The sequence below is a fragment of the Sapajus apella genome, unplaced genomic scaffold (assembly GCF_009761245.1).
Source record: "Sapajus apella isolate SASKATOON/1434 unplaced genomic scaffold, GSC_monkey_1.0 scaffold122, whole genome shotgun sequence".
NCBI lineage: Eukaryota > Metazoa > Chordata > Mammalia > Primates > Cebidae > Sapajus > Sapajus apella.
Genome location: NW_022437062.1, coordinates 7,062,300 through 7,081,181, shown reverse-complemented (window position 1 = coordinate 7,081,181; position 18,882 = coordinate 7,062,300). Strand labels below are relative to the sequence as shown.

Here is an 18,882-nt window from a genome sequence, read left to right as displayed (position 1 = left end):
CCGGCTACTCTACGTCTATTAGCTCTTCCCTTGGTGCCTTCATATTTACCAATGTACATATTTGCCACTTCTTCTCGGGATTAAATGAGTATAAATGGAAACATTTTACTGATGCTCAAAGCTAGCATTAGAAAACACTTTTAATAATACCAGCCTGCGAATAAAATGAAACATCACAAAACTGCTTAGAAACCTCCATTCTCAAGGCAAGGCAGATGGAGACTTGTGTAATGATTTCCCTATGGAAGGTCATGTTATGATTTAAGCGACTATAGCCTTCTCATGATGGCTTAACAAGTCTTCACAGAGAAACATCAGAAAAGGTGGCAGAGCCACAGTGTGTTTATTTTATGGCAAAGGACACACATTTGTAGTAATGTCCTTCTCATTTCCTTAGGAGGGACTAAGAAGACAGTAGGAACAATTGTAGTGATAAATCACCCAAACTCATACATATAACATGCTATTTTGAATCTCTTCACTCCCCGCTCCTCCCCTCCACCCCATAGTTTCCACAGTTGTGTTCTTCCTGGCTTCCAGATGTGTGCAGGTTTGAAGGCTCCAGTATGAATTAACTAACGTGCACACAGCCACTCCTGAACTTCCCTGATACTAACCCTACCACTGGTGGTTACTAAGGTGAGATATACCATATCTGAAGGAAAGAGGTATGCCAGGTGGTTTGAGGTTAAACTCTGTCTAATTTCTTGCTGTGCTCTGGCTTTCAAGTTGCCTCCTGCTCAGACCAGCACCTCTGCCCAGCAATCCATGGCCCAATGGACTGAAGTAAGGAGGCAAAGGCTTTTGGGCAGGCTGGTTCGCTGCTCTGCTGGACTAGTTTCCCCTCCATTTCACCCTCAGCAGTAGATCCATGGGACCATCTCAGAAATACTGCTTAGCTATGATGTGACCATTACAAATTCTGTCCAGCCTCATGATTTCATAAATAATGAACACACTGAGGTGTGAGGAATAGAGGGCAAAGGCAACCCCTTCCTTCTGATCTAACACACGACAAAGCAAAACGGCATGTGGATGGATGATTCTGTCTTCTAACTTTTCCAGCATGCCTGACCCAGCAGTTCTTACCTGTTGGATGCCATAGGTCCATCCCTGTTTTATTCTGTCTTTTGCCCAAACATTGTGTGCGTTTTCTGCGAGCTTATCCACTAAAATTTCTTGAGGAGGTAACAGCTTCACATCAGACAAATCCAAAGGGGCTGGCTTATAGCCATTTGACATCATATAGCTACAAGTAAATGTAAAAGTATATATTTTTAACAGATCTTTATGAGTTTCTCACTGCAGATTTTAGACCAAGAGCACATGGTAAGAATGCTACACAAATGAGGCTACAGTCACGGGTTCCATTTTTTAGCTGAACAAAAAGCTCAGCTCTGTTTCAAGTCTATAGATGAAGCCCCTACTCTATCATCCTTCTTCCCAACATATGTAACATATTTCAAAGAAGACTTGGAAAAAGCAGATGGTCAGCACAAACCATCTTTGTTTCTACGAAAACTACTTCTGTTCTCTACAAATAATGGGTACATCCAGCATGCTACAACATTACCAGAAGTCCTCCGTCCCACTACAAAAACACAAAAAGTCAAAAGCAGATTGGCAAGAACAAGACCTTGAGTCAAATCTTTCCTTATAAATCAGCACAGAATAATCACTCAGGCCTACACAGCTAATTTTACTTCCAGAATTTAAAAAAAAACATGATGTCAGATAATTTTTGAACTTAAAGTGATCTTGGCAGTTAGCTGTCCAGTCCAAGAGTCACAGCATCAAATCTCTGTAACTTGATAATGGGAGGAAGTAGAAGAGCTCTAGGTAGACATACCGTGTAAATGGAGAAGACTGGGACACACTGTGGAGTGAAACTCAGGAAAGCAGCTTGTCATAGCTATGTGTGAATCTGAGTTTAAAGGTAGCTATGGCCCTAGGGCCAATGGCTGCCTAGATAAGAGCCAGACTCCAACAGTGATGACTCATAGACCAGCGCTTCATCCATCCAGGACCTCTGAGCAGCATGAGATCCAGGGTCTACCGTAGGTAGGTGTAAGATAACGTCCTGCATCCACCTATTCAGGACGCTGCTCGTGGGCAGAGTCAGCATGCACTGACTGTTGCGTCCTGACCTCAGCAGCTTTGGCCAGCAGCCTGTCCCTCCACTGCAGCCTGTCACATGTGCTTTGCTTGGTACGAGGAGTTGCATGTGTCAGAGTGGAGCTTGGGAGTTTTAAGTGGAAAGAAGGGGAAGATAAACGTTTGATTAGAGCTGGCATTGCTTGGCTCCTAAGTAATGATGACACCTGTGTGTGAATCCATCTAAACGTCTGCTGGCATGCATGAGAGCAAGTAAGCAAGGGAGCCAGTGGATGTGCCATTGAGCAAACATTTGAATGTGCAAGGACAAGAAGTGTGCAACTCCATCTGAATGTATCGGGAGAGAGGGAGAGGAGGACACAGGCAATCCAGGGGGCCAAATGAATGGTGGCAGAGATACCCCTTCCACAAAGGATGTATAAGGCTGGTCCAAAGCCAGAGTGACTGTCTGCCATGGCTGTGAACCATTTTTAAGCTTTTGTGCTGAATGCTATTTTTATAGAAGAAAGACAGTGCATCCATCTGAGGGCTCCACACCTCCAGGCTCAAAACCAACAATACTAGTGTGAGGTCCAGGTAGAAGGGGCAAAAAGAAGGAAAACCCTAAAATACTTCTTCACCAGGCTTCTATCTGAGGGCTTCAGTGCCATCTAGGAAACAGAGGAGCCCTTCTGAGCTGGTGCTAGCAAGGATGTGGGCTGTTGTCCATCTTGGTACCACCCTCCTGAGTTAAAAATTCAGCCTGAAGCATTAAAATCTTGAACCATTAAGAAAATCACCTACTTTTTGGGAAGTTTGACTTTCTTGAGATCATCCTCAGCAGTTGGGTTAACATGGGCAATGTGGCACCCCAGGGCCAGGAGGGTTCTGTGACATACAGAAGAAGACTAAGGTCAATTGCAGGAACCCTAACTCACGTCTGAGTTCAGAACAGAGAAGAGCCACTCGTTTAGACCAGGGTTCAGTACACTTTTTCTGTAAGGGGCTAGAGAGTGAATGCCTTAGGCTTTGTGAGCCATACATCTCTGTCACAGCTACAACTCTGTCATTACAGAGCAAAGCCAGCCATAGGTAATAGGCAAACCAATGAGCTTTTACTCCGTTATAATAAAAAATTTACTAACAAAAATAGGTAGCTGGTCTGATTATCCCATGGGCCATAATTTGCCAACTCCTGGTTTAGATGACAGCAAGCATAAGATTATAAAAGAGAAGTTTGTTACTTGCCCCTCTTGCAGACGTTTTTCCAGTTGATAAATTTGCATTTGAATTACATGCTGCTTCCAATTCTATGGAACAGACAGAATTCTGATATCCAGCCCACAGGTCAGTAAATATTTACTGCATGATGCCTATAAGTGCATGAGCTGTGCTTAGCGCCATGAAGTACGAAGTTGTACCCTCGAGAAGCGCCAACGTAATTGAAGGCATCACATGTGAGCCTGTTGGACAAGGGACCTTACAGAGCATCGTTAAGCCAACAAAATCACAAAGTTAAAACGTTCTGCAGTGACAACTAGAGGACAGGGAAATACAAAGACAAGAGAACAGGCCCTCAAAAAATTCAAAATGGGACATACCAATTTGGGCTAGAAAAGTTAAGGTCTAAATTAGGCCCATGGGTAGTATCATGGAGAAGCGAAAGTTATTTCAAAACTGAATTTGATTGAATCAAATCATGTTTCCCAATGGGTTTTAGAAATGCTTTATCTTTTTTCCTTTATTTAATGTGAACTGCGGAAGGTACCTGATTATTTGATTCTATGTTTCTTCTTTTTTTGATTCCTTTTTTTTTTTTTTTTTTTGGGACGGAGTTTCGCTCTTGTTACCCGGGCTGGAGTGCAATGGCGCGATCTCGGCTCACCGCAACCTCCGCCTCCTGGGTTCAGGCAATTCTCCTGCCTCAGCCTCCTGAGTAGCTGGGATTACAGGCACGCACCACCATGCCCAGCTAATTTTTTGTATTTTTAGTAGAGACGGGGTTTCACCGTGTTGACCGGGACGGTCTCGATCTCTTGACCTCGTGATCCACCCGCCTCGGCCTCCCAAAGTGCTAGGATTACAGGCTTGAGCCATCGCGCCCGGCCTTTTTCTGATTCTTTTCTCTGTCCCTAGCAAATAGCAAATGGTTTCTTAAGAAACATATATATAGTCAATAATAATGGTGGATGGTTATGCTAAATCCTCTTGTGACATGAACAATCACCATCCCCTCTAATTTATTAGAATATGCCATGTTTTCAGGCAAGAGACATATCTTTTCAGTTTAGTTATAATGCATTAAATCATCTACTCACTGTTTGTAAAACTTCAGCTCAATTAAATACTCACTTTAAGGTTTCAGTCGACATTTGCAGGTTATAATTCTTCTCAGTTTCGGGGAGCTTTGAAAACTCCACAAGGCAAGGATGTTGTCTTTTATTGTCATCTCGTATCTAGGTGGTGACATAAGAAAGAATGTGATTTAAGTTTTGACAGCTGGCACTGCATGGGAAAACAGAACAGAACATACTTTGAAACACGGTCCAGGCAATCCCTATCAGGCAACACAAAGACAGCAACTTGCTGATAGGCAAACAGATGATCTCTCTAGTCAATGAGACACACAGTCTCCAAGTTGTCAGTGGTTTGTGCTCTGTGGATTTATTTCTAGACAGGCATCTGCATTTAGAACATACTTTCCTAGAGAAGCAATGTTACATATGGTAGCCATGATCTTGTTCCTCTGAAATTCGTGTAACCATAACGTTCCAGAAGAGGAACATTCTTCAGTACAGGACAGGCTACAGAATCTAGACCATTGTTGTCCAGAAGAACCATGAAGTTGCCACAAATGTGAAGCACATGTGTAATTTCAAATTTTCCAGTAGCCACATTAGAAAGTCAAAAAGAAGAGCTGAAATTAATCATGTGTTTTATTTATCCTAATAAATGCAAAATAATCATTTTAATCAATTTAAGTAACAGATAAAAGAAATTGTTTATGAGGTATTTTACTTTTTCCTTCACACTAAATTTTCAAAATCTGGTGACTATTTTACACTTAAAGTACATCTCAATTGAAACTAGTCACACTTCATGTACTCAGTAGCCACACGTGACTCATGACTTTGTATTAGACAGTACAGTTCTAGACATTAAGTAATTCATTAATTTATTCAACTAACATTTGTTGAATCCCTTAGTACATGACAGACCCTGAGCTAGATATTAGGAGTTCAACAGTGAAGCTATACTCATGTGGCGAGAATATTTTATGGTAGCTATATAAATACATAAGTGTGGGAGTGCAGAGACCTTGTCAGTAACTAAGCTAGAATGTGTGTCATTTGAGAGTGCTGGTTTACAGGAAGCTTCAGAACTCACCTATCCTTCTGCCTTCAGACATGTCCTCACACAAATTATGGAACACAGTCAATTTACATCCTCTCTGAGAAATGATTTCTAGTGAAAAACTCCCTAACCTCGTCTGAGTGTCCATTAATCTTAGCGTTACATCTTAAAACCCTATTAAACAGCTTCTGATTCATAACAGTGAATCAGCCACTTTTCACTAACTGCACTGAGAGGAAAACTTTTTTCTGAAGGAGGGATGCAAATATTTTGAAGTGGGTACCGAGAATCAATGATATATCCCAAATAAAGGAAACCAGTATTTGTGAGTAAGAAGGGGGACAGACTTAGTTCTTTCTGTGAAGACCTGGTCTTCCCATTGTACCTAACAAGTGAATGCAATGAAAACTAGGCATGCAGCAGGAAGAAAGCTTCCAGGTACCAAGGCAATCCTACCCTCCACCCCAGCCTGGCCACTGTGACACATACCTTGCCGAAAGTCCAGCCAAGCTCTATTTTATTCATTCCCCAAAGCTCATGGATGTTTTCAGCTAGCCTGTCTCGGATCTTTTCTAGGTGAGGCGGCAAAACCACCTAAAGGAAAAGGAACAAGCGAAAAGCCAGACTATTAGAATTGATTGTATTGAATCCTATCATAAAATCTATAGGAGTCAGGCGCCCGCTTGAATTCACTGGCACATCACCCAGGAGGAGGTGCAGTATGTGACCTCACTGCCTGACTCACATGCTTCCAACTCTTCTCCCTCTTCCTTTCTTGGTTTCCTCTCTGCCCCTTGCTGCCTCTCTAACCATTGCCTCTTAGTCTTTTCTGTAGGTATATGTGCTGTATGTTCTTCACATGCCTCACCTTATTTCCTCTCACTCCATGCTCTCTCACCCAGTAGATGATCACTCCCAAGTCAGGCCATTTCTAACCATGGTCTCTTGAAGTTTAGACTCATGGTTCCAGCTCTCTACAGAATTTTTCCATTAAAGTGAGCTCAATATGTTACCCAAAGCTGAATTCATTATTTTTCCTTCAAAATGTTTTTCTCTTCCTGTTTTTATTTTCTCTTTTTGTTGAATGGCTCTACTACCTGTTTAAGCCTGTAAGTCATCCTACTGTTTTTCCCTTGGCACTACTCCCTCATCTAATCAGTCAGGAAACCTACCATGTTTATTTCCTAAGTGTCCTTCTGAGGAATCCCCTTCTCTCCATCACTCAACCTCATTATTTTCTCCCTGGACCACTGCAAGAGCCTATTGGCCTCCCCAGCTCCCCACTGATCTATCCTCTACACTGCAGCTAGTACGATGAATCTACAACAAAAAATCATATCAAAACATTCTCTAGTGTCCCTCAAGTGTTCCTTGACACTAAGACTGGATGTATTAACCACACATGCGGCGCTCTTCCTTAGTTTTCATCACAGTCTCCACAAACACATCCTTTTCAAACTTCTTGAAATTCTCCCAAAAGACCACACTGCTTCACGGTTCTGTACCCTTGCATATGCAACCTTAATCCTTATTACTTCCCACTGTGCAAATCACACACACATACACACCCACACATACACCCACACACACCCTTCCTCAGCATCTAGCAAATACCTTCAACATTTACCCTCCTGCATTTAGTTCAAATGTCACCACTTTTGAGAAGTCTCCCTGATTACTAAAGGGAGAGTTCCTCTTTATTTTCCTGGTATCTTGCTCCTATCTCTCCACAGAGGTCACAAACTGGGAGCCCAGGTTTTCTGCCCCCCCCTCAGGTTTTAAAAAATTATTATTTTCATTTTTATTGGTTGACAATCCCTAAGAAATGGTAGATTTCATATAAAACTCCAGATTTCTAGTTTCTTTTGACAATTTAGAAGATGGCTAATATTTGACCCATACCTTTGCCTGGCATCTGTCAGATGGAGCAGGCATCTGTCAGATGAGAACTAACTATCAATTTCAGGAGGACCTGCGTGCTTGACCTCTCCATAACCTGCCTGGCCCCTGCAGTCCCTGCTCTATTATAATAATTAACAGTGTTTCTACCATTTAAAGTTTCACTATTAAAAAAATCCCTTTTGGGGGGATTATAAGTGTCTATGGAAAAAATATTGTTTTGTACAAAAAGTACATCACATCTGTGATATATAAGAACATCACAGAGAAAAGCAACAATATTTACAATGTGCTATAATTATTATGTGTCTTAAAGACTTTTTAAAAACCTAACATAACCTAATCATTATTATTACCTTTTTTTATTTTTTTTTTTTCTTGAGATGGAGTCTTTTTCTGTCTCCCAGGCTGGAGTGCAGTGGTGTCATCTTTGCTCACGGCAAACTCTGCCTCCCAGGTTCAAGTGATTCTCCTACCTCAGCCTCCAGAGTACCTGGGGTAACAAGTGCATGCCACCATGCCTGACTAATTTTTTTGTATTTTTAGTAGAGATGGGGTTTTGACATGTTGACCAGGCTGGTGTTGAACTCCTGACCTCAGGTGATCTGCCCACCTTGGCCTCCCAAAGTGCTGGGATTACAGGTGTGAGCCACCACACCCGGCCCGTTGCATTTTTTTGAGACAGCGTCTCATCTTGTCACCTGGACTAGAGTGCTGTGCAGTCACAGCTCACTGCAAGCTTTAACTCCTGGGCTCAGGTAATCCTCCCACCTCAGGCTCTTGAGTAGCTGGGATTACAGGTGTATGTCACCATGGTTGGCTAATGTAAAAAAATTTTTTTTGTAGACACAGGGTCTCCTGATGTTGCCCAGGCTGGTCTTGAACTCCTGGGCTTATGTGATCCTCCCCAGTTGGCTTCCCAAAGTGCTGGGATTACATGCATGAACCACCATGCCTGGCCAAACCTAATTATTGAAAAGTCAGAGTTAACACAGTTGTCCTTTTGCACCTGCAGATGATTGGTTCTAGGACACCTCCCACATAGCAAAATCCACAGAAGTTCAAGTCCCTTATATAAAATGGCATATTTGCATATAAATTAAATACTTTAAATAATCACTATACTACTCATAATACAGTGTAAATTCTATGTAAATGATTATAATACTACATTTTTAAAATGTGTTTTTCTTATATATATTTTAATCTGTGGTTGACTGAATTTGCAGTTACAAAATCCACAGACATAGGGCCAACTGAAAGCGGCATGTTTTTGAGAAGGAACAAAGTGGGGCAAAATTGTCAAGTTATAACTATATTGGGATTTTATTGGTTAATTAAGAATTTGTTTAAACTAAAGTTCTCTTTAGCTGATCATAGCCTGAAAGTGCATTTGCAGGCCAGAGGAGCCACAAGGCTTCAGTGAAAGGGGAAAATGCAGTTGCTGTGGACAGAACCTCCACACATAACCCTAAATCATAATTTCCATTACCTCATTTGGTGACTACCTGACAGAGTAACATTGGCTTGATAATTATCTCTTGGGGATCCTAAGTAGGCTGCTTGGAAGTGGGGCCTTGTGTTAGTCCATTCTCATTCCACCCTGGCCCCTCCCAAATCTCATATCTTCCTATTAGAAAACCAGTCATGTCTTCCAACAGTCCCCCAAAGTCTTAACTCATTCCAACATTAACCCAAAAGTCCAAGTCCAAAGTCTCATCTGAGACAAGGCAAGTCCCTTCTGCTCATTGGCCTGTAAAACCAAAAGCAAGTTAGTTACTTCCTAGATATAATAGAGGTACAGGCATTGGGTAAGTAAACCTGTTCCAAATTGGAAACATTGGCCAAAACAAAGGGGCTACAGGCCCCACGCAAGTCCAAAATCCAGCCAAATCTTAAAGCTCCAAAACAATGTCTCCTTTGACTTCATGTCTTACATCCAGGTCATGCTCATGCAAGAGTTTGCCTCCCATGGCCTCAGGCAGCTCCACTCTTGTGACCTTGCAAGGTATAGCCCCCCTCCCAGCTGCTTTTGTGGGCTGGCGTTGAGTGTCTGTGCCTTTTCCAGGTGTATGGTACAAGCTGTCGGTGGATCTAACATTCTGGAGTCTGAAGGATAGTGACCCTCTTCTCACAGTTCCACTTGGCAGTGTCCCCATGGGGACTCTGTGTGGGGCCTCCAACCCTTTATTTCCCTTCCTTACCCCTGTAGTAGAAGTTTTCCATGAGGGCCCCACACCTGCGGCAAACTTCTGCTTGGACATCCAGGTGTTTCCATGCATCCTCTGAAATCTAGGTGTAGGTTCCCAAACCTCAATTCTTGACTTCTGTGCACCCACAGGATCAACACCATGTGGAAGCTGCCAAGGCCTGGTGCTTGCATCCTCTGAAGACATGGCCTGAGCTGTACCTTGACCCCTTTTAGCCACAGCTGGAATGAAGTGGCTGGGTTGCACGGCACCAAGTTCCTAGGCTGCACAAAGCAAGGGGGCCCTGCGTCCAGCCAAGAAAACATTTTTTTTCCTTCTATGCCTCTGGGAGGGGCTGCTGCAAAGATCACTGACATGCCCTGGATACATTTTCCCCATTGTCTTGGTGCTTAACATTTGGCTTCTTGTTACATATGCAAATTTCTGCAGTGGGTTTGAATTTCTTGAGGGAAATGGGTTTTTCTTTTCTATTGCAACATTAGGCTGCAAATTTTTCAAGCTTTTATGCTCTGCTTCCTCTTGAATGCTTCACTACTTAGAAATGTCTTCCCTCAATACCCTCAATCATCTCTCTCAAATTCAAAGTTCCACAGATCTCTAGGGCTGGGGCAAAATTACGCCAGTCTCTTTGCATAGCAGGAGTGACCTTTGCTCCCGTTCTCAACAAGTTCCTCATCTCCATTTGAGACCACCTCAGACTTCACGTTATTGTCCATATTACTGTCAGCATTTTGGTCAAAGCCATTCAAGAAGTCTAGGATGTTCCAAACTTTCTTACATTTTCCTATCTTCTTCTGAGCTCTCCAAACTGTTCTAACCTCTGTGAGTTACCCAGTTCCAGAGTTGCTTCCACATTTTTGGGTATCTTTACAGCAGTACACCACTCTTAGTGCCAATTTACTGTATTAGTCTGTTCTCATGCCGATAATAAAGGCATACCTGAGACTGGGCAATTTATAAAGGAAAGAGATTTAATGGACTCAGAGTCCCACATGGCTGGGGAGGCCTCACAATCATGACAGAAGACAAAGAGCAAAGGGACATCTTATGTGGTGACAGGCAAGAGGGCATGTACAGGAACACTCTGCTTTATAAAATCATCAGATCTTGTGAGAATTATTCACAATCATGAGAACAGCATGGGAAAAACCTGCCCCCCATGATTCAATTATCTCCCACTGGTTCCTGCTATGACATGTGTAGATTAGTACAATTCAAGATGAGATTTGGGTGGGCATGCACAGCCAACCCATATCAGGTTTTTCATCCTTGTGCTTATTAAACTGCTGAGGCAGACCCTAGACAGGGCTCTGGTTAGGCCATGCATTAAGAGCTCTAGTTGAAGATGCTTAATCTTCAAATTGGTTAATGTGCCCCAAGGAGAATGGAGAGTTGACTATGTGAGTATCTTATATTTAACTTCTTTCACAGTAATTTCAAAGAATGATAGATTCTAAAAAATTATAAGTTCTTATTCAAGATAATAAATTGCACCTTGCATATTTCCCTATGATATGATTTTCCAGCAAAATTTTCCTAGTTTCAGGGTCCATGCAAATTCAGCCTTGTGTCTAGACATGAAATTTCTTTTGGATTGTGGATTTATCTCTACTTTTTGATTTCCAAATCTTCAATTCTGTATGTTTAGAGTACTCTTCTCATTCCTTGTTCAACACCTTCTTTCCTCCCATATCAAAACTTGACCTCATTTTTTTGAACTCTTGTGGAGGCCAGCATCTTCTAGAAAGCCTTGTCTGAATAACACACATGTTTCTGCTTACTTAAGTCAGGAAAGGCAGCCCAGACGGCAGTCATACTCATGCTTTCACTTTCTCCATACTTGGCACCTGTATCCGTGGAGGGCTGCTGGTGCCCAAGCATGCAGAGAGTAGTCCTCACACTTCTTGTCTATGAAAGAGCCCAGAAAATGCCACAGTAGTACAAGGATTATTTTGTGTTGAAGACTTTGATACAGAATGGGACTTTTTCTGGACTTCTCTTATCTGCCTTAAAAAAAGCCCCCCAAAAGAATTCAACAATTTTTTTCTGAGGGAGATGGACCCTTACCGCCAGAGAAAGGTCAGCACCACACTTAATCAGACTCTATCTCATATCTGTTCTCCTAAGGAATCATTTATCTTTCCCCAAGACATTTATTTTCCCAGAAGTGCCTTTCTCCCCATCTCCTTTCCCTATTAGGATGGTATGTAAGTGTCAAATTCTAACTTCCTCCCTGACTTACGTTTCTTTGTGAACTCCCTATGAGGTGATTAGAATCTGTTTTTTTTTCTCCTTGTAAATCTGTCCATCTGAGTTTATTTCACAAGACTGCAAAATCAGAGCCTAGGAGGGTAGAAGAAAACTTTTTCCTCCCTGACATCTAGAATACACAGGACCCAGATGATCTAATTCTTAGGATCTCCTCTAGTTCACAACCCCCTCTCAATTTCCTATCAACATTCTCATCCCCCATATCAAGGTGCTCTATGAAGCAGGCAGAGAAATACTGAAATGCTATCAGAAGTGATAGTTTGACTCTGTGTCCCGTCCCAAAACTCATCTCAAATTGTAATTCCCACATGTCAGAGGAGGAGCCTGGGGAAAGTGACTGGATCATAGGGGTGGCCTTCCCCCTTGCTGTCCTCAGAGTTCTCACAAGATCTGATGGCTTAAGTGTGACACTTCCCCCTTCGCACGCTCTCTGGCTCCTGCTGCCTTGTGAAGATGTGTTTGCTTCTTCTTCATCTTCTGCCATGATTGTAAGTTTCCTGAGGCCTCTCCAGCCATGCAAAACTGTGAGTCAACAAAACCTCTTTTCTTTATAAATTACCCAGTCTCAGGAAGTTCTTTATAGCAGTATGAAAATGGACTAATACATGGTTATTAGCCACAGGAGGTAAGAAGCAAACTCAGGAATGCATACGCATAGATAAATGTAACAGGGTCATATGAATATTATGGGAAAAACACATCCTAGAGAAAGTCTCCAGGCTAAAAGAGCCATACTTGCAAATTACTAACCCCAAGTGCCTTAGAGGCACGGTCTCTTGTCATTTATTTTCTACAACATCTAGAATAGTGATTCAAATACCCCTGCTGTGTAGAAAATGCTGAAAGCTCTTGCACGCCCCTTGTAATACCATATGAATGTGTCTCTCTCAAAATACAGACCCTGAAGGGAAAAGAAAATGTCCATTTATCAGCACTTTCAAAGCCCTCCATGCTATTCCCTGTTTCTCTCCCTTTTATTTTCTAACTCTTCTCCTACACGCTCCTCTCTCTTCTAACAGCCAAGCCGTATGAGAATATGCATTGCCACCTGTCTATACTTCTACTTTGTGTTTCTACTTCTAGGCCCTTATTTATACCATTTCTTTCGTATCACCCCTGGAGACTCTCCCCATTTAAGCTTATTAAAGGCTGTAAATGAATTCCACCCTTACTACACATACTTCTGAAAACATTCTAGCCTAAAGGATTTCTCTAGCATTTACTGGTGCATACTGTTCATTTTGCATTTATTACATTTGGCCTTTCAAAAATAATACATTTGCTTCTTACATCTTTAACTCGATTGAGAATTCCCAGAGAATACAGAAATATTTCTGTCTGTCCTTCACAGAACATCGCACATGTAGCAGGTGCTCAACATGTTTACTGATTGAGAAATCCTTAAGGGCTCCATCGATGCACATGGTGAAAATGTGAAGAGTGATAGTTCCTCACATTACACAATAATTCTAGAGCATGTATATTAAGGATGGTTTAAAGACAACAAAGAAAGAAGTATTTAGCTCTATTGTTTCATCTTTATCAGTTGCCTTTTGCTGGCAATTTGAACCTACCTGACTGGTGTCTATGGGACATGGGATGAAAGAGGCTTGGGAGAGGAACTGGGTGGTACCCAAGAGATCTCTAACACCATCAGCATCACGTTTATATTCTTTGACAGGCTCCAATCTCATCTTCTCTTTTGGAAGTAAGGCTTCATAGCAAGGGGCATAGCCCGAGGGAGGCAGGAACTTAAACTCTCCATGACGTCCACCCATCAGGAAACGTACTCTGTGTCATTTGAAGACAGCAGAAATACAGAGGTAAGAAAAATGCAGCCCAAAGAAGTGAAAATTAAAGATGAATCCCTACATCCCACCCTCAACATAATCACAGCAAACATCCTCTAGTATGCACCAAAGCAGCAGGGGAGTAAGTGAGCATCAAGGCATGTTCCTCAGCTGACCCGTCATGGCTAAGTTTCTAAAAATTTGTATATATAAACAACTAGGTTTTTAGAACCAAGTTTATCTGTACTCTAATAGGTAAATAATTACTATAGATATTACTGCAGTATTGAAAAGCATAACAGCGATGATGAGATTATTCTCTGTAAAGATGATATTGAAATTACAGTATGGTAACTTCAACTCTTCTTGAGGGAGATTATCCACACATCAGTTAAAGAAAGCATGATGTATCTATATTGAGAAAGTAGGAAAATCTTATTTTAATATTCAGGGGAAAAGACTAAGCAACACCAGAGTATTAAACACAAATGGTACACGGCTGGCGAGGTTACTTAAAAATGTCACACTGTGTAGGACGCATTTCCCTAAAGCAGCCATAAAGGGGTGGCTGTGAGGAGGCAGCTATGGCTGTGTGGGGACAGATGGACATCAAGGCTTTTGCTCACTGGGATCCCAGTGTTTTAGTATCATTTCCCTGATAGTACCCAGACCTGACACCCTGGCCCATCTCCTGCAGTTCTCACTGGGACTTTCCAACAAAGTGGGGAAAGGGCTCACGGTGATAGCAAGCAGGCACTGATTAACACCATACAGAAATCCCTCAATATTGTAATTCAGCATTCTGGCTAAAAGTCAGCCTCATATATATGGGTGAGTTTAGGGTTAGATTTGACCCTAAAGTTCCCCATGCAAAAAAGGAGACGGTGAAAGTAAACTATTTCAAAATGATACTTCATATGATCTCAGGTTTATAATCAGAAATAGAGCTTTCACAAATCAACTGCAATCACATTAAACTGACGAGGAAATACACCGGTTTTACATAATTAAAACATGGCAAGAGATGTAGCTTGGTAGGTTCAACAGTAATTGAACATTGGAAAAAAGTCAATACATACACAGTGTTTACGTACAACATTCATTCCCCTCCTCCTCTCCATTTAACAAATCTTTACTGAGCCCATACAATTAGCACTTGTGTTTGTACTAGGGATTCAGCAATGAGCAAGGTATACGGCACCCCTAGCGTCACAGAGCAGGTATTTTAGCAGACAAATAGGCATTATTACTGATTGGGAGACATATGATGGGGTTTTAAAACGGGAGATGTGAAATAACTCAGCTAAGGGGTTGGCTGCTGGAGACAGTGTCAAGGCAGGCCTCTCTGACATGTGAGTTAACTCTGAGGGATAAGGAGGAACCCTCAGAGGAAGAGCGTTCCTCAGGATCTGGAGGAAGAGCATTTCAGGCGGAGGAACAAGTGCAAAGTTCTGAGGTGGAGAAGACCTTGGGTGGATGAGATAACAGGAAGGAGGGTGGCATGGGTGAGAATGCCATGAGCCCGAGCAGTAAGGCTCTATCAGGCAGGGTCTGTGAGCCCTGGTAAGGAGATAGGATTTATTCCAAGTGGAAAGCTGCTGATTGGTTTTAGTGTAAGGAAATAAAAGATTCTCTGCCTGCCCTATGCAGACAGATCTGTGGATCCATGGGGAGGGAAGCTCTTGATATGGTCACAGGAAGACAATGGTGGGTTGAACTAAGGTGATCCAAGTAGCTACACCCAGTTTTGTTTTGGAATTAGGCTTGTTCAGAATTGCTCATGAACTGGGTCTATGTGTGGAGGGGGATGAGGTAAATGGAGAAAAGTTATGATCTGGCAAAACTTTCACAACAGGATACTTTCTACTGGGCCTCACCTCCTTTAATTGGAACGTTCTGGGAGGGCAGCCTTGCAAGGCATTCTCTGTGTTGGCACATAACTGTGATGGAACTATCCTAATTATGAAGCTGGAAAATAAAAGCCTCTCTAAGAGATGCTAAGGTTTTTTTCCTTCCCAATACGAACACTTTATCTGAAAAGCATGTTATAAAATGCTGTTTTAAAATTAATTATAGAAATTATACAAAACCTCCCAGTTTCCCATTTTAAGGCACTCAATAATAATTATATAGAGTTAGAACCACAATCGTCCCTTGAGAATGAATGTTCCCACATTAAGTGTTATGTAATAGGGCACAATCTATGTGTATTAAGAATTTGAACAAAGAAATTAAAACAAAATTGAGTCATTAGTCTGCAGTATTACTAGTTTAGTGAACCTCAGGAAATAATGACTAAATCTTAAAATTATTTGTTGAGAACTTCCCAATTCAACTGCAACATAACAGATTGCGTTACTGACATATGGAAACCATGGGATAAAATTGGATCTTTCTGGGCTAGGAATTAGTGTGGGAAATTTTCTGCCTCTCTCTTCTCATTGAGCATCTTTTCCTGTGAGTAGCTGAATGCCTATTTGCTTGTACAGCAAGTATATTCCATTACTCACTAGCATATGGATTCCAAGAACAAGTAAATGGTCTCTTATGAGGATTTCTAGAGGAATTTAATTATTCATGAGCTCTTTTGCTAATTGTTGAGTTTCAAAATTCCTCTTAGGTTTTAAAATCTGCTAGATAAGATAACAAATCAAGAAAGGAAGAGTTTTAGGTAGCATTTAATGAGAGCAATGCTTAGTTTTTATATTTAGTTATTAAAAGGAGAGTGATCATTTGGTTATAAATCTGAATCTTATTTCCTCTAATGGCCACACAAACTATAAATTAAAAAATTAACACAGGCAGAAATCAGTGTTTACTGCATACTGAAGCTTTGGTTTTCAAACATGATTGTGCTGTGCTTTAGTGGGTAGAAGAAAAGGTCCTGGATTGCTTCAGAAGTCCTGCAGATGACAGTCCCTGTGCCCTCAGCAGGCGGACTGAACAGACAATGGTCCCAGGCACACCCACCACCTGTGGCTCCTTCCCTCACTGCCTGTGAACAAGCTTCCCAGAGTCTGTGAGAAGGGATCCAACAAACCGCCACCAGTATTGAAGGTCCCCATCATAACTCGCCTTATGAGATCCATATTGATGAGATCAAAGGTAATAACTGGGGAGACAAAATTTAGGTTTGAAAGGAACAATCAAAAGAAGGAAACAAAATACCTGAAACTGACTTTAATTATCTGAGTATATGAAAATGGGCTCTCCTCTGTCTCAGAGTTTTGGTTGAGGTCCCAAAGTTAGATGTATAAATCCATAATTCAGAGGATGCTAAATATTTTCACATTCTAAAGTGAAGTGCTGAGTCAACTATGCAGGATATACAAAAAAAACTGTGAAACCAGTTCTATCAGCAACAGCCTATCACATACCTCTAGACGGATTAAGTAAAGAATTCCTTTGGAGAGCACTTTCAGGGAGAAAGAGAAGATTCTCCCTTTTCAGAAGCCGAGTGATGAGGGCTTCAAGAAACCATGTAGAAGCTTGACAAGTGTCCCCTAGAGGTTGCTGAGGGACACATTTTCCTGGTGACAGAGCTGAGAGTGTGAGAAAGGGCTACGTGGAAAAGACATGTGCTTCCGCTCAGGGTGACACCAAGGATTGTGCTCCCTACAAGGCTATATAAGGGCTCCATGAATGAGCCTACTGTCTGCCATCTTAAAAAGGGACTTTCCAGAAAGGCAAATGTCTGAGCAGAGATCAGAAACCCAGGGCTAGGGAATGGGGGAAGGGGAATCTGGAGGGAGGCTTAGGGTCAGCCAGGGGGAGCAGACAACAGAAGTGGTAAGACTTGTGTCAAAAGAACTATGGTGAGAAGCTCCCAGCCTGAGGCTAAGAAAACTATAAAAAGGCCCCGAGAAAGAAAGAGGCAGCAACAGTACAACTGCTACACAGACCCAATGCCACCTGACAACAGCACCAACTCCATTGGACCTGTCTACTCTGGTCATCTTTCCCTGGGCTCAACTCTAGAGAGGTCTGCAGTGGGAGCTGGCCAATCAGGGAGGGGCAGACCAATGCGGGAGGCAGCTGCTTCACACTGCAGGCTCAAGCTGGGGAGGGCTCAAGTTGTAAACTGGATACAAACTTTCATTTTATATTCAAATAGATGGAACTTTTCAATTACTGACAAGACTGTTCTTGTTCCTAAAAGCAGCAATAAAAGCTATAGGACCTACCTGAGAACTGATCCAGGGCCAGAAGTCCAGAGCACAGAGTTACAGGGGTAGAAGAAACAGTAAAGTCAAACCTACCTAGCCCACTTCTGTCAGTAAATGAGTTACCCAGCACTTACTGTTTATCTTTTAAATCCTTTGCCTCATTCACAAACGAGAAATATCCAATTGGAATGTAAATCTCCCTTCTCTACATGTTTTCTTCCCTGGCTCCTTGAGTTCCATGGAATCACCCAGCATTCCCAAAATGTTAAATTTAAAATAAAAAAAAGATAATTTAAGAATTGATTTCATTATAATTAGTTTCTCTTTATCCTCAGATTTTTCTCTACATTAATGGATTTAAAAAATCAAATTCATTAATCAATTTAATCCTTTACACTACAGCACTTGTATCATTTTCTGGGGTTCTTCCTATAACTCAGATGTTCCATCAGTTCTCAAAGATTTTTTTTCTTTCCTAAAGTGTTTACAGTAAGCGACTGTGCCCTTAGATTCTTTCACCTCAAAGATGAGCAACAGCTTCAGTAAGAGCTGCTCGGGAGTAGTGAAGTTTTGGGCTGGGTAGAGGAAATTTTTATTTACTTGACTGATTTTGGAAACACAGGACAAATTATACTGAAAAACCTCTGCCAACATTTTCAACCTTGTCTTTGAAATTTGTGCATTTTTTCTTGTTAATTTGCAGGAGATGGGACTACCTATTACAAATTCACAGATTTGAAAGACTGATCCATTAATAAAAAGTATGGTAAAAATTGTAACAAAGTTGTGCTGTGCTCAAAGGGGTAACTAACTTTCCTTTCATTGGGCTATCGTATTATTATTCAGAGCTTGGTAGCAAATGTGTAAAATCACTTTGGTCTTAGATATCTCATTACTGTTATCTGCTATTGAATTCTTCCCAGAGAGCAGGGATAATGTTTCACAGAAGAAAAGGATACAAGCTGTGGTTAAGAGGAGAAAGAATTAGCCGCTTCTGCTGACCTGAATTCAACTCCTAAGTCACGATTCATAATTGCATCTTTAGCCTGTATCGCTAAGACTGGAGAACAATCTGAGTTATGGACATTCCCACATTCA

At 41.6% G+C, this 18,882-nt stretch overlaps 1 protein-coding gene across 16 annotated transcripts in view; it reads right to left on the bottom strand.

Moving 5' to 3' along the window:
* Nucleotides 1–18,882, bottom strand: part of RYR3 (ryanodine receptor 3) — a 553,391-nt gene that overhangs the window by 231,156 nt on the left and 303,353 nt on the right. For all 16 annotated transcript variants that reach the window (XR_004263777.1, XM_032261324.1, XM_032261337.1 and 13 more), the window contains 5 exons: nt 13,403–13,619; nt 5,938–6,042; nt 4,447–4,550; nt 2,899–2,982; nt 1,090–1,249 (listed from right to left, as the gene is read on the bottom strand). Coding sequence is in view for 15 of the 16 variants with exons in the window: in XM_032261324.1 (XP_032117215.1) it covers nt 1,090–1,249; nt 2,899–2,982; nt 4,447–4,550; nt 5,938–6,042; nt 13,403–13,619 (670 nt within the window). In the remaining variant the exon portion in view is untranslated. The remainder of the gene's footprint in view (nt 1–1,089; nt 1,250–2,898; nt 2,983–4,446; nt 4,551–5,937; nt 6,043–13,402; nt 13,620–18,882) is intronic.